Source organism: Mastomys coucha, unplaced genomic scaffold (genome assembly GCF_008632895.1).
Source record: "Mastomys coucha isolate ucsf_1 unplaced genomic scaffold, UCSF_Mcou_1 pScaffold20, whole genome shotgun sequence".
NCBI lineage: Eukaryota > Metazoa > Chordata > Mammalia > Rodentia > Muridae > Mastomys > Mastomys coucha.
Window position 1 is genome coordinate 14436188 of NW_022196903.1, and position 25461 is coordinate 14461648.

Below are 25461 nucleotides of genomic sequence, written 5' to 3' on the forward strand. Positions count from 1 at the left end.
ATACATATGTATATACATATATATACATATATATATGTAAATTTATTAGTTAGATAAAGGACTAAGTCCCAGAAATGTTCTCGTCTTTGCCATTAATCATGTTTTGTACCTGCAGTTCACCCATAGTATAGAAAATAGAAAAGTAGTGTGCATAGAGAAACTGTGCTGCTAACAGGTATCTATACTCTGCTTTTGCTTGCTGTGACAAGATACCCCATAGAAACAACTGAAAGCAGAAAGGGTTTATCCTCCATCCCCTAACTTCTGCATCAGTGAGTTTAGTCATCCTAATTGGCTCCACTGTTTCTGGGCCTATAGTGAAGCAGAATATGAGAGTAAAGCTATACTCAAAAGAAGAGTTTAATATTTGCACTTAGACCATTTACTCAATACTTTGCTCTGGGTGACACTGACCAAAAGGGAGACAAACCACCTGACAGATTTTGACATCAGGACAATTGATATTTGATTTCCAGTGTGGTTTCTGTCTGTGGTTTCTAACTGAAAGCACGTCTTGGACCTCCTCCAACCCAGCTCCTGTCCAGAAGATATTAACTAATGTTGGCAATTGTTCTTGGGCGTCAAGACTAGAGAAGAATGATGCTAAATAGCCAACACAGAGCACAGCCTCCTGACAAGCACTAAGCTGATCCAAAGCAACAGTATCGCCGAGACCAGGAGCCCCATTCTATATTCTCTATTATAGGCTGTGAGAAAAGCAAAAAGCAGAAGGCTCCTGGTATTCTTTGTGCTCAATGAATCAGTGTGTTCTAGTCTTTGCCAATTGTGTGCATGTGCTGTGCCTCTGTCATTGAAAGGAGAAAATGATAAACCTGTGAACAAAAGCTAGGAAGGCACAGCAGCTAAAGGAAGCTGGAAGGGAAATTCTGACTGAGCTTTGAAGGAGAAGGAGTTTCTCTGGCGCTTGGAGCCTAAACAAACATTAATTCATGATAGAGGGGACAGCATGGAGGAGTCCTTAGTGGGCATTGATGTTAGGTTATCATTAGTAGGGAAGAAGAGATTTGAGTTGGATCCTGAAGATGTGGAATTTCGACACGGGACATAATAACAATTATGTGGGATACAAAAAGAATCATTGAATTTTTGCTTCTTGGGAACACAAACGTGCAGGTAGGACGCTAGGACACTTGGCCTGACTTTAACTATCTGCTTGGTGTCTCCATTGTTTTAACCCTTCTCTGCGAATTTTATGAATCCTCTAGGTATTTAAATTCTTAGACCACTGTTAAATACTGAGCAAATATTTTGGTATTTTGATGTGGCTGGTATTATCTAAGATGGAACAGTTTCCTTTCCAACGCTTAAAAATGACTGTTTAATGAAACCATAATTAGAAATGGTCTGAACAGACTGCTTTCCCACTCCCACATACATAACACAGCTTCCAGAATATACTTCCTAAACCTACTCTCCCTCTTTCCCTCCCTAGTCAGTGCATGCATAATTAGTGCAGATTTATAGCCTTTTCTTGGAGAGACCAGTTAGGGCTGGACAAAACACAAGCCTTGGCTCAGGTCTGTGAAAGGAAGAAAGGTCCCATTTTTCTGATTTTAAAGGTGTTCTGTGAGCTAGTGGTGGCTCTGTCCAGCTTGGTCACAAAAACTACTTGACTGGCTGACTGGCTTCTTTTGTTTACCTCACTGAAACATGTCTAAGTTGTCTTATCTCTATTCATAAAATTATCTCTCCTCTGATGGGTAGTATTGGCTGTTAACTTGACTACATCTGACCTAAAACTCAAAAGTGGAGTGAAAATATGTAAGGGATAAGGGATATTTTGCTTGATTTGATATAGGAAGATCCACTTCTAATTTGGATCTCTGAGTTAAGAAGACATGCCTTTCATTCAGATCTTCAAACTGGAAAAAGACTCACTTTTAATCTGGACCATGCCTTCTGTTGCAAGCCTATATAATGGCATGGAAGAAGGAAGCTTTTATTCTTTGCCTGCTTGCTTTCATTCAGGTCACACATCTGTCTCTTCATTGACGTTAGAGTCTACTTCTGTAGGATTCCAGTGTCTACTGAAGACCAGTTGAGACATCCCATACTTGTGAACTGAGCAAGCTAGTTAGCAGTACTCTTTCATGGCCTGTGCATTAGTGTCTGCCACCAGGTTCCTGTCCTGACTTATTTGATGATGAACAGGAATATGAAAGAATAAGCCAAATAAACCTGTTTTTCTCCCCATTTACATTTTTGGTCATGTTGTTACATCACATCAAGAGAAATGCAAACTTCAGTTTGTTGAGACACAACTTGAAGGTAGGTTGCCCTCATTTGTATTGTTAGCGGCATGATCTATTCAGAATCCCTTTTCAGCTCTACAATTGATACAATTCAGAATTACTGTCTTGGGATACAAAATATAGGAGCCTCAGAAGAAAAAAAAAAAAAAAACTTAACATTCCTGAAGTCCTTGTCCCATCTAAAAGATGTATGAAAGTAAATGAAAATGAAATCATTCCCAAGGCCTGCCAGTGTGATACTCCTCATGAAAATGTTGGCTTCTCTCTTGAGTTGAAATGAACTTATAAACCATTTTTCTTCCTTTGCTGCTTTATTTACAGAGCTCATCATTTTAAGTTCTCTGTGGGTTTAATGCAAAACTCACCTCACTGGCTCTTTCCAAAATTCACATGGTAATAGTTTTGCCCTTTCTCCGGTTTAAAGTTTCGAGAATAAAAGTTGTGTGTGGTTCAGCAAATACTTGCCCTCTCTCTCCTGACCTTATTCTTCCACACTGAGTTTGCCTGTGACTTGCTATAACCTAAAGTACTATGAGTGGAAGTGCAGGTTTCCTGAAGCCTGTGAGTGCTTTGCTCATCATTTCCCAAGAACAGCATGCTTGTTGCTTTTTCAGTATGGGGCTCAGCATAAAGATGCACATGGGACAGGTCTCAGTTTAAGACTAGCAGATACCAGGAATACAGCTGTGCCTAGCAGAGCTGTAGCTAGAACCATGTCCAATACTCACAAGCAAGAAGTGCAAGTTTCTTTTTTTTATTAGATGTTTTCTTATTTATAATATCTCTTTTCCCAGGTTCCCCTCCAAATAAAATAAAATAAAATAAAATAAGAAAAAAAATAAACCTAAAATAATCCCCTGTTCCCTCCCCTCTCCCCCTGCTCACCATCCCACCCCTTCCTGCTTACTGGCCCTGGCATTCCCCTACACTGGGGCATAGAACCTTCACAGGGCCAAGGTCCTCTCCTCCCATTGATGACTGGCTTGGACATCCTCTGCTATACATATGCTGCTGGAGCCATGAGTCCCCCTTAGTTCCTTCTTAAAAGGGGGAACAAAATACCCATGGAAGGAGTTGTAGAGGCTAACTATGGAGGCCTCGCACCCCACCATCATGTTACCTCTGAGGAAGTGCACTCGCGGCCCCGCCCCCGGCTCTGTCTCCTCCCCACTCCTGAGATCGGGAAAAGACCTCGCCCTAGACAGGAAGCACAGTTTAAACTTGAGTAAGGGTAAGACTCCCTGGCCAATCAAGGTCTCCAGGTGGACTTGCCAATCAGACAAGGAGGCGGGATCTCCCGTTGCCTTTCTGCAAGTTTGCTGTGAGTGAATGGTTCTCCATGTCCTTCTCTGAGCTCTGCTGTTGGGTGCTGTGAGTGGACCTCAGGGAATCTCTAAAACTGAGACATGGTGAGCACTGCATGACAGACTACAATGTGTGGGGGCAGGTACCTGAGCAGTGGGAGCTGGCTGGGGTAGTGGGTTCTCTCTGGGACTGGATGAGAAGCATCAGCCAGATGTGACCACTGTGAGGTCCCTTGTGGTGATTCTCACGGTGTTAGATCAGGTGGTGACTTCTGAGTAACTTCACTATCATGGCTGATTCTGAATCTGCCCAAGATATTTGGAGCATTGTCTTGCTCGTAGAAACACCATGGGTAGTTTCTTTGAATCTCCAGCACATGTGTCCAAACCCTTTTGTCTTTTATACTATACACTGAGAAGACAGGTATGAAGCTAATTGGTCTGCTTTCACACATTACTTGTTTTCGCTAGTTTTTTTCTGATGCAAATTTTTATATTTATATCTTTATTTCTTTAGTGTTTTGATTATTTTGTGGCAAAGGGATTTTTTTCCCACCAATCTATTTGGATGCTTCTTGTACCTTAATAGGCATCTTCTTTAGTTTAGGAAAAATTTCCTTGATGATTATATTGAGAATATTTGTTTAGACCTCTGAACTGATGTTCTTCTATTTCAATCATTTGTAGTCTTTATATATTCATATTTCAGAGTTCCTGGTTCTTTACTGCCAGAAAGCTTTTAGAAAAGTTTTTTCACCTATCTTTCCATTTTTTTTCTATCCATCTTTAATGCTTGAGATTCTCTCTTCCTTTCCTGGTCTGTGTGTGAATCTTGCCCCTGTAGTGGTTTGTGCCCAGGGAGTTTCAATGGTCTGCTCTTAGGGATTTAGCAACTACATAAGTCAGTACCTGCCTCCATCATCTGCTGCTGTTGTAAGGTATACCTTATAGACATGGATCACCAGCTACAGCAGCTCTCTTATTTTTGTTTCCTGTTTCTGTTCTCTACATATGCCCCATCTCTATTCTCTTTCCCTACCCTTGTGGCTCTCTCTCTTCTCCATGTCTATGTGACTGTCTGCAGATCTTCTTGTGTACCTCTATCTCTTTCCCAGGTTCTCACTTCTTTTCCTTCCCCCAAACAACATCTTTGCCACCATATCTGTTGCATGGTTTAATTTCTCAGGACCTACTGCCCATGTGGAGGCTGAGACACATGGATGAGGTAGGACCGAAAGGGCAGCGGGGATTGTCTGTGGTATCTATAGGAGGCACACACAGGGATAGAGGAAACTTCCACTGGTATTCTGTTCCAGTGGTAAGGGCAATTGATTGTAGGATCTGCAGTAACAGAGAGTGAGATAGATGTTTGGATAAAGTACCTAGCCTCCTGACAGGCAAGACTTGTGGTTGAACAGGAGTTTGTGTTGATAATAAGGGGTTCAGACACAAAGATGAGTTTATAAAGCCCAACCAGTTTGGCTTTTGAGAGTGCACAAAATCTGCTTGAGCAAACTTCCCATGGCAAACACCCCTTTTCAACACCTAGTCACAGCACAAAAGCAAGTTCAAGCTACTTGTAGATAACTACAAGTAGTTATTTTGCCCACTTGCTTGTTTCCTGCAGATTATACCAGACATAGAATTTTTAAAATATTGCAGTGCTGACTTGTATAGAAATTCCCCAACCTTGCTTTAAATCCAATAAATACCCAGCCCCACTACATTGGACTCTCAGTTTGTACCTGATGAGAGGTTGACTTATGAGAGTCTCTGTTACTGAGCTCACAATAAAGAACTTTGAGTGTTTGCATTGCAATAGGTTCCCTCTTGGTCTTTGGGATTCCTGTGACTTGGTCATAACATCTTGGTGCATTGAATGGAACCCCAAGACCTTCAGGACTCCCCACTAAAGGGTTAAAAGGCCAGCTGTTAAGATGTGTTGTTCTGTGGGTCAGTGGTTTGTCTATCAGATTTGTGTCTGTATACCTTGGTTTTTGGATTTTTCTTGAATATTCATGGAGGGAGATGATCAAAGCAAATGTGGAACCCGGTACATTGGATATACCAGAGAGTTGTAGCCACAAAGGGCTAGGAAGATGTTCCAGAGGGTTAGGGTGCCCCTGGTCTTAATTTCTGGGAAGGTTAGAGCAGACTTGGAACCCTGCTACATAGTTCACAGCTGCCATCCTCTCTTCATTTTCTCCTTTGTGCAAGTGGAGGACTCTGCTGGGTAGACTTTATAGACCCCTTGTTGCTGTCTATTATGAATGAGACACTTTACTACTCTGTGACTGAGAGGAAATGAGACAGTTTCCATGCTAATCAAGTTAGTTACCCACGCCTAACCTTGGTGTAAATACTTCTTTTCAAGAGGACCTTGGTCCAGCTGGGCAGTGGTGGCACACACTTATAATCCCAGCACTTGGGTGGCAGAGGCAGGCAGATTTCTGAGTTCAAGGCCAGCCTGGTCTACAGAGTGAGTTCCAGAACAGCCAGGGCTACACAGAGAAACCCTGTCTCAGAAAAACCAAAAACCAAAAACCAAAAAACAAAAAAACAAAAACAAAAAAACCAAAGAGGACCTTGACCCATTAAATTCTCCTTGACAGAAAGCTCTTTGAAACAGCATTCAGGGCTAAATGAGGCTTTCCCTACCATATTTTATAGGATGGAAAGCACAAAGATGGCACTTTTACCTTTCCTGCTCAAACATCTTCCCAGGCCATATGTGACTCTATATTTTTGAACCTGATGCTTTAATCAGATGAAAAATTGATCTTCATTGATTACAACAAATTTATCATGTCTTCCCTAGAGTAGCAATCTTATTTAAAGGTCTGTGGGACAATTTGCTTTTCTGGTCACCTTCCAGTTGTTTTAGCCACCTCTTTGTTCACACTGGCCTGGGAACCCAGAGTTAAAGACACTTTGCCATAGGGCAGCACAGCCCTGAACTCTCCATTCCAGTGTATCCTTCTCTTCTCTGAGCCAGGAGCACCTCCCATTTTGTCCAGGCTCAGCCACAACTACAACTCCCTCATTCTGTGGCAGGGGCTCCTTTAATTTCTATTGTTAGCTCATTGGTTTGGGTTTTTACAACTTCCTTTTTATTCTTGTCTCTGTGTCATAATTCTCTTCAGTTATCAACATTTCAGAGCTATAGTCAACTGAAAGAGCCTTGACTGAAGGTGTGCCCACTACAGAATGGCTGTTTTCTATGTCTGTGAGAGATCCTGTTGATGATTGATTCAGAAAGGCTCTTCCACTGAGGCTGACAATATTCCTAAGCAAGTGGTCCTCGGCTAGAAGCGAGAGCAAGCTGTGCTTGCGACATTGACCAAGCAAAAGAACAAACAGGAGACCATGTTTTCCAATGCTCTTGACTTCAGTTTGTAGCTTTAGTTTCTAGTCTAAGCTCCCAACATCATGGACTGTGATCTCACAGAACCATGCACAACAACCATTTATGACCTGAGATGCTTTTGATTCAATCCCAGCAGCAGAGTAACAATTCAGAACAACAACAAAATATTAGCAAAAAGTGATTTTGCTGCTGCACAGAATGTATGTTCTCTTTTGGAGGAATGTGGAAAATCTCAAAAATCGAGATAGCAAATATCAGAAAAAGCTTTATATGAAGATAAATAGGTTATTTTCATAGGACATAGAAGATTGGAGTGTTGACAGTAAGGCAGCCAGAGGAAGTTGAGGTCATAGTATTTCCGTGGAAAATAGACTGTGAAAAACCTAGTAGACATCATTTGTGTGATATTTTGGGCAAAACTCTTTTTTACTCTGCATATGTGATGAGATATTGAGTAGGGCAATATGTAAAAATAATGGTCTGTGTTCTATATTTTATTCTATTTCTATATATATTTGCTCACTCTTTCCATTTATTTATTCAATTTACACTCCTTCTGCATTATACCTAACACAGTCCCCCCATCCTTGACTCTTTTATTTCCCCAGGGAGAGTTGGGACCACTTAAATGTCCCCCAACCATGGCATGTCAAGTCTCTGCAGGGTTAGGCACATCCTCTCCTACTAAGATTACACTAGGCAGCTAAGTTAGGAGAACAGTTTGGACAAACAACACCTTAAGAGACATCCCCGACTCAGGTTTTTGAGTGCTGGATGGAAAACTGAGTACCATATGTACTTCTTATGTGTTGGGGGTAATCTGTCCTTCATGTTTATGCACTTTGCTTAGTGGCTCAGTCTCTGAGAGACTCCTAGTGTCTAGGTTATTTGACTGTGATGGTCTTATGGACTTACTGATACTTTGGGGGCCCTTAATCCTTTCCCCAACTCTTCCAAAACTCTCCCCTATCTAATGGTAGGATGTAGGTGACTGCATATGTTTCAGTCAGGTGCTAGATTCAGACTCTCAGAGGAAAATGATTCTAGGCTACTGCCTGCAAATATAATGAAGTATCCTCAGAATGTTAGGGTTTAGTGCTTGCCCATGAGATGGAGCTCAAGTTGAGCAGGGTATAGTTTGTCAATTCCCTCAGTTTCTCCTCCATATTTGTTTCTACCTTTTCTGTACGTGGGACAAGTTTTGGGTGGAAATGTTTTTGGTTTGTTTGGCATACTTAACTCTCCAATGGGGGAACTGCCTGACTGCAAGATGTGCCTTCTTTATTGCTATGCATCTCAGCTAAGATCTCCCACATAGATTCCTTGGTGTCCTCCCATTCCTGGTCTCTGGCACAACCTAAAGATGCTCTACTCTTCCACCCCTGGCAGGTACAGATTTTGATTAATTTTCCTGCCCCCCCTGGGCCTCCCTTTTTCTCACCACACCTGTTCTTGACCACCCCCATTTCCTTTCTTATCCATTCTTCCATCCAGTTCTCTCTTCCATCTGCCTCCTATTACTGTATATTCCCCCTTCTGTGTGAGATTCAACCGTGGTCATTTGATCCTTCCTTCTTTTTCAGCTTCTTTGGGTCTATGGAGTGTATTGTAGATAGTCTGTACTTTATGGATATTATTCACTAGTAAGTAAATACATACATTAATATCCTTTTGTGTCTAGGTTGCCTCACTCAGGATGATAGTTTCCAAATGTATCCATTTACCTGCAGTATTCATGATAGCCTTGTTTTTAATAGTTGAATAGTAGTCCATTTTGTAAATGAGCCACATTTTCTATATCCATATTTTGGTTGAGGGAAATCTAGTTTCGTTCCATATATAATGTTTATAAATAAAATAGCTATGAACTCAGTGGAGCACATTCCCTTGTGAGAATTTGCCTAAAATATAACACTTTCCACCTCTAATTCTTAAATTAATGGAAAGAGTAGGCAAAGTGTTTCCTAGTCAAAAGAAGAATTTTTAAATAAAACCTGCTTCAACCGTGGTCCAACTGAGGCAGAGCCCATCAACTTAGAAGCCTAAATTGATGGGATCATATGTATTGTACTGCTTTTGGAAACAGAAAGTTAAAAGTTTCTAGTTTGGCATTATGCCAGCTATCTTTGGCAGAGTCAGAACTCCCAAGGAAGAATCTGTGAGAGTTCATTGCATTGAAGTAGTGAGGATGACGCTTAAGATGCTTTTTGGGACTGCAAGGTGTTGAGATGCCTAAGGCATTGATAAATCTGCCAAGGAAATATGCATATAAGGAGAGGAAATACCCAAACTGAGAGATGTATGAGAAATTACAAGAAGAGGGCCATCTAAGCCTTTAGAATGTGAAGTCCAATGTGGTTAAAACAAAGCTATAGGATGTGGTGTGTTTCCTGCTTTGTTTCTTGCCTTGTTCCAACCTTCCTTCCCTATATGTACATTCTTATCTATTGAAATGGGAAAAGGTATTCTGTGCCCTTGCATGTTGGAAAGATATAAATTGCTTTCTGATTTTATAAGATGTGAAGTCCTAGATACTGCTTTGAGTGTCAGAAGAGACTTTAGAAATTTGAACAGTGTGGGACCTCCTACAGACTATTTGGATCACAGTAGACTGAATGCATTTTCATCACAAGATGAATATAAGCCTAGAGTATCCAGGGTCTCAATGCAGTTGATTGCAGTAAAAACTTCTAGATAAGATGATGTCTCTGAACACTTGTCTGTTCTGTCTGGATTTCTTTGTGGAGTTAGTGGAAGCTCTTGAAGGAGGAGCTTTCCTAGATTCCCAGTGGGGAGATGATAGAGTGTATATAATTAAAAAATGATTTCTTACTTTCTTTTTGTTTCTCCTATAATTTATATATTCATGATAGCCCTGATCACTCTTTCCCACTCTTGGTCCCTTGCCCTCACAGACACTCATTCCAATCTCCTCTGTTTTTCCTTTGAGAGGAGCTATGGCTATCTTCACATCATGGTTCATCAAATCTCTGGTGGGTTAAGTACATCCTCCCTCACTGACGTCAGACATGGTAGCCCACTAAGGGAACAGCTTCCAAAGATAGGCAGCAGCTTTATGGACAGCCACTGATCCAGTTGTTGGAGGATCCTCATGAAAAATGAGCTGCACAACTGCTATTTATGTGTCAAGGTCCTTAGTAAAGTGTGTGTATGCTATTTGGTTGTTGGCTTAGTCTCTGAACGTCCCCAATGGTCCAGGTTAGTTGAGTTTCTAGGTTTTCCTGTGGAGTTCCTATCTTCTTGAGGGCCTTCTATCTTTCCCCCAACTGTTTCATAAGAGTCCCAAAGTTCTATTCAATGTTTGATTCTGGTTCTCTTCATCTGTTTCATTCAGCTGTGTGGTGGAGCCTCTCAATAGGCAATTAAGCAAGGCTTCTGTGTGGAAGCATAACAAATTATCCTTAATAATGTCATAGATTGGAGCTTGCCCATAAGTTGTGGCTCTAGTTGGGCAAGTTTTCTTTGGCCACTCCCTCAGTCTCTGCTCCAGTTTTACCCCTGGATTCCTTTCAGACAGGAAAAATTTTGTCCTCTGTTTCTACTGTGTTGTAGATGAATCTGCTTCTTCAGCTTTGTTTTCATGCTCCCATACATTCACCATTTGGTTTCTGTCCCTAAATCTCATAAGGTATAGTATATACGTTTGTTATTCAATGCTAAGCTATTTTGCAAGCCTGTTGGATTTAGAGCTTTAAATTTATTCTTTTTTTCTCTTTGTCTAGACATAATTTCTCTGTGATGCCTTTCCTGTCCTGATAGTAGGTATAAAAAACCACACAAGGCACCTAGCATGTTTTTGTACAATAATCTTATGCTTTTGTGCAGCTCTTCATATACATCTTAACTTTTTAAATTTGACCAAATATATGGATTACAATCTATTTGTCAGAATGGCATATGCTCATGACATCAATATTATGTGAGCCTTCAGACTCAATGGATTCCTGGTGTATGATATTCTGCTTCACTCTTGTGTTGTTATGAAAATCTCTAATAAAGATGAGAGCTCTGCCTGTGTGCATAAATATGAATATCATGGGTACCTCATCTTTACTCTTGTCAGGAGATGGCCTCAAAACCCCTGAATTTCATGTAATGATTAGTTGTTGGTCTCCATGTAAATGCTAGAAATTGGCCACAATTATGTAGAATACCAGCAAGAGCTTCCCATGATGAGCTATTTCTCTCCTGCCCTATGTTGCTTGTTTAGGATCAACATTTATATTACTAATATTTTCATCTTTCCATTTGCAACTGTTAAAACTAGCATTTCCCTTTTAGTAAGGTTTTATTAATGTTGCAGCTTAAACTGTTGCAATTCATGTTTCTGAAAGATGAATATAGACCTGTAGTGAATGTGTAATTATTTGTAGGAAATTCATAAATAATTGTGAGTTCTCTTTATTATTTTTACTTCTTTGTTTGATATTTACAGGGGAGTGAGGATCTTACTATGTAACTTTTGCTGCCCCAGAATGCGTTATATAGGATACGCTAGCATCCAACTCAAAGACATAATCCTGTGTATGCCTCTAGGATTAAAGACATGGGCAAATACCCTGATTATCCATTATTTTTGTAGTTAGTAATTTTTCAGACACTTTCTTGGATGTATACTTAGTACTGTTGTCTGGTTTCCTCCTGCATCTTTCTCTCAATTGGCATTTCTTCTGCAATCTATATCTTATTCAAAAGTTTCAGAAGCAAGGCAGATGAACTCTATAATTCAATTTCCTTATAACATGGTATGAGGATTAGAAAATAAGTTCGGTGTCAGGAAATAACTGGCAAAAGCACCAGAATTATATGAAGATATTGTCAAGAAAGTATACATTAAATTTATAGTAATGTCAGTATCATGTGTTGTAGTGTATACATGTATGTTATATTTTAGGATGCAGTGACTTTTGATGATGTGCATGTGAACTTCACTGGGGAAGAATGGAATTTGCTCAGTCCTTCCCAGAAAAGTCTCTACAAAGATGTGATGTTGGAGACCTACTGGAACCTCACTGCTATAGGTAAGTGTGAATTTTCTTTTTTCTTTCAAAATAAGAGATGAATGTTTCTTGGTTATGGATGATCTTCTGTTATTTCAGTTGAGAACAAGGAAGATTGAGCTAAATAAATCCAGCTCAGTGCTGTGACAATTCACAGTAATTTGAATTTTACCTAATTTCTAATACGATATCATTCATTTTCTGGTACTGTGTTTTAGGGTAAAATTGGGAAGATCACCACATTGAAGAAAAATGTCAAAGTTCTAGAAGTCATGAAAGGTAATTTTCATGTGTAAGCTGACACAAATATGCCTCAGAGGAAATTTTAATACATTCTGGAAGCTCTAAATCAAAGTAAGAATATAAAATATCAACTATTTAAGTGTGGCTGTGGTTATAATATTCTCACTAAACCATGTATCTCAATGTCAGGTATCTGATTTGTGTTTTCAATGTTTACCTCTTAGAGAGGAAACAAGGAAATGATACATTATGAGACACCTTTATTTGACTTGTAGCTCAATTAGAATTAAGCTGTGATACACACAATCCCTACAGTCTTATAATATTTAGCTATTGGACATTCAATAGTGATTAATATATATCCCAAAACTTCTTATAATTAAAAAAGTCCATGGTAACATTGGTGAATCTCATATTCTTGTAGTGACATTGCTAAGTTTACTGACAAGTCAGTTTATGGGTCAAGAATGTTGCCATGGAGAACTTTAATCCATATACTTCATGGCTATAAGAAACAAAATGTCAAATGGTACAAATACAATGTGAATCCTTTCTTTTTTTGTTTTTCTTTTAATGAGTATATCAAGTGTCAGAGTAGGTAAAACCCTGTGTACATAGGGAGGTTGAAAGGAGCAACATACACCTTTATATTCCAGAACACTACAAATATATGTAGTATTCTGCATTTTGTATACTTTCTGAAGTTTGAATTAATAGGATTTCTCACTTTACTGGGAACAATCCCAAACTTACACTGCAGAAAATCAATAACTACACTAGAAATTTGGAAATTCCCCTGTTTATCCTAGTTCACAGTGCTAATGTGGTGTAAGTCACAGTAGTGGAAAAATTATGAATGCATTCATTGTTTTAAAGTTCTGAGTTGTTCCAATTTTCTTCAGATATGTGAAATACATCATGTAGAAATCTCATATAGAAAAAGAGTACCCATGGCTCTAGCTGCATAGATAGCAGAGGATGGCCTTGGTGAACATCAGTGGGAGAAGAGGTCCTTGGTCCTGATAAGGCTCAATGCCGCAGTGTTAGGGAATGCCAGGATAGGGAAGCAAGAGTGTGGGTTGATGAGCAGAGGGAAGGGTGAAGAGATAGGGGGTTATTGGAGGGGAAACCTGTAAAGGAGACAGTATTTGAAATATAAATAAAGAAAATATCTAATAAAAAAAGGAATGGATGCTATAAATGTGAACCATGTAATAAATGCGCTTGTCATCTCAGGTATTTTCCTTTTTTAACAAAACATTTATTGCATTATGATGAGAAAAGTTACATGATTTCAATTTATCTTAATTTGTTAATATTTAAAAACATATTTTAAGTAAATAGAATTAAATCACATTCTTGTTCCCCTTTTGTACCCCCACTCCTCCCAGAGACCCCCCTTCAATACCTACAGTATCTTTTTTGTCATATTCCTTAAAATTCATAAAATATTATAGCAATAAAAATAGGTATTATAAAAGTAGTTTGATATAAAACCTCAATTTAACAGTCCTATGGAGATGCTCTTCTACAGCAATAGTGAAAATACATTTTTCTCAATATAAATTTAAAATAACCCAACATATTAACTGTATATTTCAAAATAATACATCACTACTAGTATTTTCTTAAATGAACATAAATATATAATGTCTTTTTGTTTGTTTGTTTTATATTTAGTAGAGTTTAAAATTGACTCTTACAGTGGTACAAGCCCAAAATAAGAACAGATTTAGACACTGGATTTCATTGTAATAATGCTGTACTTCAATGACCCTCAAATCACCAAAGGATTTTACCTCCATTGTAGCTAAGCTGAGAGTTGACAGTTCTGCTGCACCAAGAAATGAATTGTAGGCTTGATTTATGGATGCAGACTTCCTGCTATGGTAAAAGGTATTAGACTTGAGAGAGTGACTTTATTCTCAGCCCACAGAGAACAGGTTACATTCATTTAAGAAATGATGTGTGTATTAAGATGGTCTATCCATAAAGTCATTCACCAACTGTTTCAATGAACAATGGTTCTGCTTGGAGGGTGGCACAGATATTAGGTGAGGGTAAGAATTTGGTTCATTAGCTGTGATAATTTGGGAAAGCATTCATCTCAGAGAAAGAGTAACTTATAAAGTCCTCTTCTTCAAACTTGATACAAGAGTTACAAATGTCAAGCAAAGCATTCAGTCTCAGTCTTTGTTGTTCTCTTACCAGCCACCTCCCTAGTTAATCGTCTACGTTTCTTTTGGGTATATAAATACTTTTGAAATATATAAGCTGTTCTGAAAACCATAGTATAGTGTAAAGGCATGAAATAAACAATACTACTAATAGAGAGGCTGAGATAGGAGAAGCAAGATTTCAAAACTCTTCTGTTGTACACAGCAAGACACTGTCACAAACAAGCTGACAGTGTACATAGATTGTACAATGATTGACCTATTTCTCCAATTACCAAATTAGAGGGAGCATTGGATGACAATCAACAAATTTCCAATTCCTCATATTATTGGATTTCAATCAATTAGGATATGTTGGTAATATTATTTTTCATATTAATATATTAAGAAAAAGTAATTGCTTAGGATATGTTGGTAATATTAATTTTCATATTAAGATATTAAGAAAAGGTAATTGTCACTTCCTGTTGTTTCTGTTTTAAGAGGTGGAATGAGTTTTGTGTGGATTTGTTGAAAGATTACCTTCTTGCTTCTTCTAGGGTGTAGTTTTGCTCCTTGTTTATGTTTTCCATCTATTATCCTTTTTAGGGCTGGATTTGTGGAAAGATATTGGGTAAATTTTGTTTTGTCATGGAATATCTTGTTTTCTCCATCTATGGTAATTGAGAATTTTGTTGGATATAGTAGTCTGGGCTGTCATTTGTGTTCTTGTAGGGTCTGTATGACATCTGCACAGGATCTTCTAGCTTTCATAGTCTCTGGTTAGAAGTCTGCCGTAATTCTGATAGGCTTGCCTTTATATGTTACTTGACCCTTTTCCCTTACTGCTTTTAAAATTTTTTCTTTGTTTAGTGCATTTGGTGTTTTTATTATTATGTCGGGAGAAATTTCTTTTCTGGTCCAGTCTATTTGGACTTCTGTAGGCTTCTTATATGTTCATGGGCATCTCTTTCTTTAGGTTAGTGAAGTTTTCTTCTATAATTTTGTTGAAGATATTTACTGGCCCATTACATTGGGAATCTTCACTCTTTTCTATACTTATTATCCTTAGGTTTGGTCTTCTCATTCCATCCTGGATTTCCTGGTCCATCCAGGACTTCAAATGGTGGGAGCATTGGGTTCTCATGATGCCAAATAACCTTGGTTTCTGTTGCTTATATTCTTATGCTTGCCCCCTGCCATCTGGTTATCTCTAGTGCTACCTGCCCTTGCCAATTCTGACTGAAGCCTGTCCTTCCTGTGATCCTGGTTGTGTCAGAACTCCTCAGAGTCAGGCTGTCTCTGTGATCCTGTGATTCTGGGATCCTGTGATCCTGGGCTTGTTAGAGCACCTGAGAGTGGGGCTTTCTCTGGGTGTTGTGGGTTGCAGAACTTGCTCCCAAGGTCAGCTCAGGACCCCAGCCCAGACAGACCAGAAGGAATACGAGTCACTGGGCTGGCTGAGTTCCTGTTTGCCTGGTCCTGCTAGTCCCAGTTACTCCCAGTGTTGGAACAGATGTTGTTTCCTCCTCACCTCTGATCCTGGGTGTGTCAGAGCGCCTGGGAGTAGAGCTTCCTCTGGGTTTTGTAGGACTGGCTGCAGAGCTTGCACCCAAGGTCTGCTCTGGACACTAGCCCACACAAACTGGAAGGAACCTGAGTCACTGGTCTGGTGGAGTTCCTATGTCCCTGGTCCCACTGGTCCCAGTTACTCCCAGTGTTGGAACCTCAGGTATTTTCAAAGAGGTAAAACTACCCATAGTAAGGGAGAAGATATGAATTGATAAAAGTTTAAGATCCAATTTTTCTCTCTTATTAGACCAAAGTGTAAATTAATTCATATTGACAAAATGATTGATCAGGGTAATGAATGTCGTAAATCTTTAACATGTGTCAATTAATGTTGCAGGCATGTAAGAAGTCATAGTGGAGAGAAGCCATATGAAAATAAGCAATGTAGTAAAGCCTTTGAAATGCCCAGTCATCTCCAAAGACATAAAAGCATACAAACTGGAGAGAAACCTTATGAATGTAATCAATGTGGTAAAGCCTTTTCATGTCAGAGTAGTCTCCACCATCATAAAAGATCACATACTGGAGAGAAGCCTTACAAGTGTAATCAATGTGGTAAATCCTTTTCATATCAGAGTGGTCTCCAATATCATAAAAGAAGCCATACTGGAGAGAAGCCTTATATGTGTAACCAATGTGGTAAAGCCTTTGCAGGTCAGAGTAGTCTCCAATATCATAAAAGAACACATACAGGAGAGAAGCCGTATGAATGTAATCAATGTGGTAAAGCCTTTTCTCATCAGAATAGTCTCAAATATCATAAAAGAACACATACTGGAGAGAAACCTTATGATTGTAATCAGTGTGGTAAAGCCTTTTCATGTCAGAGTGGTCTCCAATATCATAAAAGAAGCCATACTGGAGAGAAGCCTTATAAGTGTAATCAATGTGGTAAAGCCTTTGCAGGTCAGAGTAGTCTCCAATATCATAAAAGAACACATACAGGAGAGAAGCCGTATGAATGTAATCAATGTGGTAAAGCCTTTTCCCATCAGAATAGTCTCAAATATCATAAAAGAACACATACTGGAGAGAAACCTTATGAATGTAATCAATGTGGTAAAGCCTTTTCACAATCGAGTCATCTCCAATGTCATAAAAAAAGGCATACTGGAGAGAAGCCTTATGAAGGTAGTTAATGTGGTAAAGCCTTTGCAAGATCCAGTCAACTCCAAAGACATAAAAAAGCTCATACTGGAAAGAAACCTTAAGAATGTAGTCCATTTGTTGAAGCCCATTTACCAGGGAGATGTCTCCAAAAACATAAAAGTGCACATACTAGAAAGAAATCTTATGAATTGCAATCAATGTGGAGAAAAACCTTTTCACAAAGTTTTTGTCTCCAATCATATAAAGGCAACAATACTGGAAAGAAACTATGAATGTAGCCTTTGCCTGTCCCACTAATCTCCATAACATAAAAGATCCCAGACTGGAAAGAAACCGCATGAATGTAATCAATGTGGTAAAGCCTTTGCATATAATAATCATATTTAACTGCATGAAAGAAGTCCTAGTAAAAATAACCTGTTGATTTGAAGGTGCTTGGCCCTAAGAAATGAGACTATTAGGGGGCGTGCATTGTGTAGTAGACGTTACAGTTTTGAGGGAAGAGAGTTACTATAGTGGTCTTTGGAGCTCCAGCCCATACAAAACAGCCCCTCCTATTACTTGACTGGAAGACAACCTTTTCCTGAGTGTCTTCTCATGAAGATGCTGATCTCTCAGCACCTTCTCCAGCATTATGCCTGCCTGCATGCTGCCATTCTTTCTGCTACCATGGTAATGGACTATATATTTTGAAATGTAACCCAAGCCCAACTAAATATTTGCCTTTGAAACAGTTTTCTTGGTCACCCAGTCACCTCTTACCAATGAAAATTCTATCCAAAATAGAAGTTGGGACCTCAGGCTTAGGTATTGCTACGATAAGCCTGACCATGTTTTTGTTTGGAGCAATGTGGACTTTTAGACTTTGGATGTTTACATGCATTAAATGGAACTTAATGGGCTATCCTCATAGGAATACAGAAAACATAGGTACTAGGGGGTGATTTGAACTTTGTATATAGGTTTTATGATATCTTGCTGAAAATTTTTGCTGCCTTTTGCCCTTTTTTGAAGAGTGTCCTTGAGGCTAAGGTAAAGTAATTTAGATTAATTACATTGCCAAAGGAAGTTCAGAAATGTCAGCATAGCTTTTGGCCTGTGTTTATTCTCCTGATGATTTTTTGATATAGTATAATAATCTTACAAAGGAAAAAAAAATAAAGGTTAAGTTTCAATGAAAGTAGTTGCAACAGGAAGTTGAATGAAGCTAAATACATGATCAAGGATATTAAATGGTATTAAAGGAATGGTGACTTTGACATTAGGGCAAGTGTCCACCCAGATAAACTTAGGTACTTGCAGTTGTACAAAGGTAACTTGTATTATGTTAGGAATTATTATTACCCAGTTATTGTTTTCATGTGCACACAAAAATTAAAAGTAGGTGTCAAATTGACAAGTGATGGATTGTTATTACTATTCTGGGTTTTCAATTTAAGATCTAAAATAAAACACATAGGTCCATGCAAGGATGTACATGCCTTAGATCCCAGGAGATGAGAGTCAAGCCCTTTTTTGGTTTAAGTCACCCTGGTAGAGAACATGATTTATGTAAAGAAAAGCTTAGGCACAGGCAAAGAGTAACACACCTTTTATTCCAACATTCAGGTGACAGAGCCATGGAGATTTCTGAGTTCAAAGTTAATCTACTGAGCAACTTCAAGGACAGTCAAGCTTAGACAATGAAGATGTAGAAAAATAGAAAGTTGGTGATAATGTAATAGAAGGGGCAATGTTCCAACCCTGGCAAGCAGCAGACCTCAGCAGATTTGTCCAGGTGGCTCTCTCTTTAGAGGTAAAGATAGATAGGAATACTGAGACAATTGATGCTGGTTAGAGGTATTTAAAATTTTAGTGGTGATGAAGAAGAAACCAGCATTGCTGAGGTAAAAATTTTTGGAAAGTGATTTTTTAAGAGGTCAAAGAAACTGTGTTCCAGAGATAGCAAAGATTGTACCGTGTTGTGCACCTGGACTTGGTCATGTGTGAGAATAACCCAGGTGGTACTGGTTTTGAAGGCGTAAAGGTGTCACGCAGAACAGTTAAGACTTGGTACCATGAAAGGGGTGTATGAGAGGAAACCTGTGAAGCCTTGTTGCAGCAGAACCCAGTTTATTGAAGATGTCAGTCCATTGGATGAACATTGAGAATAGCATCAACAGTAGAGTGGAATCAACAGGAACCTAGAGTGCTATAGAGGGAAGAGTTGCAAAAGTGACACAATTTCTTTTGAAGAGTGCAGAAGATTATGTGTGGATCCCAGATACTGGAACAAGAACCTGTAATATTGAAGTTATCATGGAGTATCCAAGATTTCCAGATGCCAGAGCTGTGGTATATCTGCTCAGATAAACTGCTTTCAGGGAATAAAACCAGCCAAAGAGAAAGAAGTGTGATCTAGTGAACAAAACAGAAAGGAGTTAGAGATCTAAAGAATGCTCTGACATTAGACATGGACATGCAGAGTTTGGAGATTGCCCAGCTGGATTTTGGTCTTGTTTAGGTCCAGTATTGTGGACTCCGTCCCCTTAGCCCAGACAGATTCGAAAGCGAAACAGTGCCATGGACCAGGACTGCAGATGCCCACCTGTGGAGCGAATCCCTGACTGCTGGAGATCAAAGACTGCTGACAACTAACTCACCTCTGTCAGACTTGCCTTTGAAGTTCCTTCCTCTGGTCTCATGTTTATGTTAAGTGTTTGACTATTGCTGGTTTCGGTTTTGCTTTATGGTTTTGGTTTTGCCTTACTATATAAACAGTCTGCACCCAAAGTAAAACACACCTTGATAAAGTTTACTTGGTGTCGTCTCTTTGTGTCTCTCCCACCAGCTTATCTCAACAGGTTCTCAATAATCCCCAGTCCGAGATCACCCACGAAGTGTGGGCCCGCTGGCCGGACCCCCACACAGTCTTTCCTCACAATGATCTTTAGTAATAGTGAAGCATATCCTGTCAATTTGGATGTACAAAATGTTATATTTGTTTTTGAAAACATGGGGAATGGCATTTAGATGATTGGATGAATCTCAGAAGATGAATTTTAGAATTTTACCATTTTTGAGAGTGGTATAAAGTATGTATATTTTGAAGTTGGACCTTATGTATTTTGGACTATTCTATTTTTAAATGTGGTCCCCATATATTCATGTTTTTGAACAATGATATGAGGGCCAGCAAGTGGAATATGGTAGATTGAATATATTTGGCCCAGGGAGTAGCACTATCAGGAATTGTGACTGTATTGGAGAAAGTGGACCACTGTGGGAGTGAGCTTGAAGTTCAATCCCATGCTTAAGAAACCCTCCTATTTGCTGCCAAGAAGACAGTCTCTTCCTGGCTTCATTAAATCAAGATGCAGACCTCTCAGCTCCTTCTTCAACATTATGTGTTCCTGTGTGTCAACCATGCTTCCTGCTATAATGAAAATGGCCCAAATCTCTGAAACTGTAAGCCAGCCCCAAATAAATGTTTGCTTTTATAAGAGTTGCCTTTGCCATGAAATCTATTCCTAGCTGTGGACATGCTAAGACAGAAACCCTGTGAAAGTATTTCATATGGTGAAGCCTTTGCAGAGTCCTGTAGTCTTCCAGGTTATGTATTAATTAGTACTATGGAGAAACCTTATTAATGTATTTACTATGGTGAAGCCTTTGCACACCTCTGTATTCCTTATCATTATGAAACTATTCATATAGGAGAGAATTGTATAAATGTCAGGAATGTGGTAAAGCCTTTATGTTATATGATCCATTGATATCCAACATAATTCAAATACCAGGACAATGCAAATGATAAGAATTTATTATTATTATGTCACTACTGATCAATTGGTGCCACAAAAATATTCTCAGAAGCTTAGTTGCAATACCCTGTCCCCTGCAAGAGCTAGGAAGTTTTATATCTTCCAAACTTGAAAACCACAAACCCCAATTCCCAGTTACATCTTCATTTCATCCAATCATGATTTTTTTCTGTTCTTAATATATGTCATATAATACTGAATGAAAGTTTTATGTTCTAGACTATCATAGACATTTGTTCATGTATGGTTTGGAAAAGGCATTAAATTTTGAGGAATAAAGCATGAATAACAAAATTTTGGTTAGGAACAGTCACTATGTTTTGGGAAATAAAACATGAACAAGGAAAGGTGGCCTGATATTGTTAATGACACAGGTCCCTATGAACTGTGACTTATTATTAGTTTCATGTTATGAAGAAATGGTGGTTGGTAACAAAAAGGCAGTCCTTAGGACAAGTTTCTTTTACTTTTTCCCAACATGTGTGTATCACAATCATCTTTGAATATATAACAGAACACATATTGAAGAGTAATCTTGCAAATGTAATCAATGTGATAAAATCTTTTCACAACACACTTAATGTAACAGTAGTCTTAAAAAAGACTTAGAAAATGTCATGTGACAAAGTCATAATGCAGAGAAACTCCATAAACAGTGTGTTAATGTTTTGCCCTTTCTGGTATCTTTAAACAAGAATAAATTCTTAGCCTGGTGGAGGTGGTGGTGCATGTCTTTGATCCAAGCACTTGGGAGGCAGAGGCAGAAGGATTTCTGAGTTTGAGGACAGCCTGGTCTACAGAGTGAGTTTCAGGACAGCCAAGGCTACACAGAGAAACCCTGTCTTAAAAACAAACAAACAAACAAACAAAAAGAATAAATTCTTTAGATGTAATAAGTCTATCAAAGCCTTTGTATATCACAATAGCCTTTGAGAATATTAAAGAATACTAAGTAATCTGTGAGGACAAAGAGTTTGGTAAGATCTTAACCATACACTTTCATTGATTTAATCAAAATTATATAATTTTTGTCTTACAAAAAATATAAAAGTATCAAAAATCAATTCAAATTTTATAATGTCCTACTTTGATGCAGTTACAAACTCATGGGCAAAACACACATGAAGTAAACAGTAAGGGAACATTTTTGATGTCATAATTCTGTTCAGTTTCATGAAACAATTCTTTGCAGATGTAAAATTTCTGACTGTGTATTAGTTCAATTTATGTTGTTATGACAAAGTATATTGTCTAAAGCAGTTTCTGAAAGAGTTTAGTTTTGTTTATGTTTCCAGAGGAGTAAGGGATCACCATGAAAGTAGAAACACAGCAAGTGTCTTTCCTGTGGCAGAGTTAGCCTGAGGCAGAGATGAGCTTTATAGTTGCTTATCCAATACAAAGTGATCATCCCTGTAGCATAAACACACAACCAACAGATATGCACTCGGCATGTTTAATTTATGTATTTATAGATACTTTCTCAAACATACTTAAAATGAATGACTTGGAAGGGAAGAATTAGGGATGGCATGGAGAGAGCATAAGGAAAAACATAATATGTTTTAATTAAAATGTCAAGCAATTTTCAATTAACCACAGCTAGAGAGGCAGCATACTAGTCAAGAGCACTGAGGTTTGTTAGACAGAAGACAAGTTTCATTCTCAGGAAACGTTTGGTAGCTAATCATCTCTTGTAACTCCAGTCCCAAGGGATCTGATGTTCCTTCTGTCTCTATGTAGGTGCATCTCTGGCATTCTGTTGTGGGTTTCCCTGGTGCTGTTTGTATTTTGATGCTAACTCCACTTCCCCAAGAGGGGCTGCATGGGATAAAGAGTGAATCATGTACTCCTACTCACTTCATGTGAGCCTTCTCACCATTTTAATTAGTAAAATAAAGGCTAGAGCTATTGATTGGGTAATGGAAGAGAGGTGGAACTAAAAAGTTTTGGGTCAAGAAGGGAAGAGATTGAGGGGAAGAATGAAGGGAGGGAGAGAGAGGAGGACTGAAGAGGTGGAGATGGAAGGAAAATGGAGCAGAAGCACAAAGCCTGGAGAAACTGCAAGTTATAAGGGATCACATAAATTGTTTTTGTTTTTTGTTTTTTGTTTTTGTTTTTGTTTTTGTTTTTTGAGACAGGGTTTCTCTGTGTAGCCCTGGCTGTCCTGGAACTCACCCTGTAGACCAGGCTGGTCTTGAACTCAGAAATCCGCCTTCCTCTGTCTCCCAAGTGCTGGGATTAAAAGTGTGCGCCACCATTGCCCAGCTCATAGATTGTCAATATGGTAGTGTAGTGATCGATCTGCCTTATCTTTATACAGCTTGTATTCATATCAATTGAGTTGTGTTTTTTTTGTTTGTTTTTGTTTCTTGCACAAGCTTTTTTGGGTTGGGGATTTCCTACAACAAATTTATGCCCATCATATTGACTAGAATTCAACTAACCTGAAATAAAAGTTCTTTGTTCTCTGCCACCCTCACATGCAGATCACGGAGTGATCGCAACATTGTGTGGACTGAAAGCTGACTGGTTGTGAGGGGCCAACGGAGATGTACAGTTAGACTTCCTTCTGCAACCTACAGGCAGAGAGCTAACATGATGGTCAGAACCCCAGCCTGGAGCTGGACTTGGGGAGATCCATTTTAGAATAGCAGGGATGGACAGGAAACCCTAGAGAACACCTGCCTAGGAGATAGATTTTAGGCAGACATAGTGAATGGATCTGGGCATATAAGCCCAAGGGAGCCTTTCTGTGTTTGCTTCTCAGTACCCCCCTACCTCTTCCCCTACATACATAGGAAACAGAGAGCCAGATTGGATCTCTGACAGCTTGCTTGTGCTGCAGGCTATGGAAGATAAGCATACAAGCACATGTTTCTAGCTGCAACCCAAACAGGAGTACAGAAGTAATAGGTCTTTCTACACTCAGCCCCTCCCTGTGAATAAAAGAATTTGAGAGAACTTCAGTGTTCTAAATTGAATAGCAGAAGGAGACAAAGGTACAAAGGACTATAGACCAAGTAATATATTGTTAATAAAAAGAGATATATATCCTTTTGACACTTAAATATGAGAAACATAATAAATACATTTTGGAATGGGGTGATATTTAGAATGGTTTGTCAGGCAGGCATGGATTAGAGAAAATAGACTCCTTATCATTTACCTGTATTGCAACATTAATTCTCTTGATTTACCATGTCTACCCAAAAGATAGGGCCCTAGATAAAACAAAATTCTTGCCATAGAAAATAGATTACAAGTAACAGTAGAACTAATGGTTCATGATTTCATTGGTCAAAATAAGCAATAGAAAAAGGAAAATAAACATTGGAGACAGGAGCTAGAAGTGATGTTGGACCAGAAATTACAGAAGTTCATAGATGAGTCTGAATAACACAGAGATAAGGTTAAGCCTTGGCAACGGCTCATAGAGGACACACTAGAACTAAAGATTCAGGATTTTATAGGTCAAAATAACCAACAGAAAGAGGAGAATAAAGGCTAGAGACTAGAGCTGCAAGAGACACTAGAAAAAAGCATTCAATAATTCACAGATCAGAATGTACAGCAGGAAAATATAGATAAGATTTGGATGCATAGTCTAGAGGATAATTTACTAAAGCTAGCAAATCAAAATAAGACAGATGCTGCAATATTGGCATTACAACATAAGAGAAGATTATGGAACCAGTGCTTAGAACAGAAGATATAGGAAATTAGAAGCATGTTCAACAGAAAGAGAAATTTAAGATTAGCAATGTGGCTTAGAGGAAACACTAGAATTGAAGACACAGGAATTATAGATCAGAATAAGAGACAGAAAGACGAAACTGAAGGTGGGAGACAGGAGCTGGTAAAGATGCTAGAACAAAAGATCCAACAGCTCACAGATCAAACTGAACAACAAAGATAAAATAGTGAGGATTGCAAATAAGACATAGAGTATAACCTTTTTAAATTAATCTAAATAAAATTGACAACAGATTATTAGAATTTCAATAAAAAGAAAAAATAAAAATCAAGGCAGAACCTTGAACAGAGAACACAGGAACTCAAGGAAGAGGAGGAGGGTCAAAAAGTGAATTATAAAGCATGGGCACAGACTTTAAGGAAGCAATTTAAAATTTCAATTAAAGAAAATACTCAGGTAGAGACAGAAGATAAACTTAGAGAAAGCCAACCAAAGGATATTAGAAAACAAAGTTTACTCTATCTTATTAATGAAGAACGACCTCCAGATGATGATCATCCACAGGCTTATCAGGAATTTGAATAACAATCCATCTACATGTTAGAACTGAAGAAATGTGATGAAAGTGTCACTAATTTTGAAATGAACTCACATGACTTCTATCACCATTAAAAATAGAATAATCCACCAAGACTGGAAAGGTATGGCAAGAGCAATGCTAGAAACAATTGTATATGAACAATGGTTGTCAGGGTTAGGATTAGGGTTAGGGCTAGTGTTAGGACAATAAAGGAAGGGCAATTCAGAGACTGCTCCACCGGGAATCCTTCCTATATTATTATTATTATTATTTTTTTAGATATTTTTTTTATTTACATGTAAATTTCTCCATTCCCAGTTTCCCCTCCAAAAAACAAA

At 38.6% G+C, this 25461-nt stretch overlaps 1 protein-coding gene across 1 annotated transcript; it reads left to right on the forward strand.

Annotated features, from left to right (window-relative positions):
- The first annotated feature begins 1055 nt into the window (after positions 1-1055).
- Positions 1056-17537, forward strand: LOC116098612 (zinc finger protein 120-like). Its single transcript, XM_031381248.1, is given in 4 exon segments — positions 1056-1134; positions 11860-11986; positions 12184-12244; positions 16274-17537. Coding segments are annotated over 4 exon segments (1047 nt in total). The 5' UTR covers positions 1056-1077; the 3' UTR covers positions 17076-17537.
- Positions 17538-25461: the final 7924 nt, after the last annotated feature.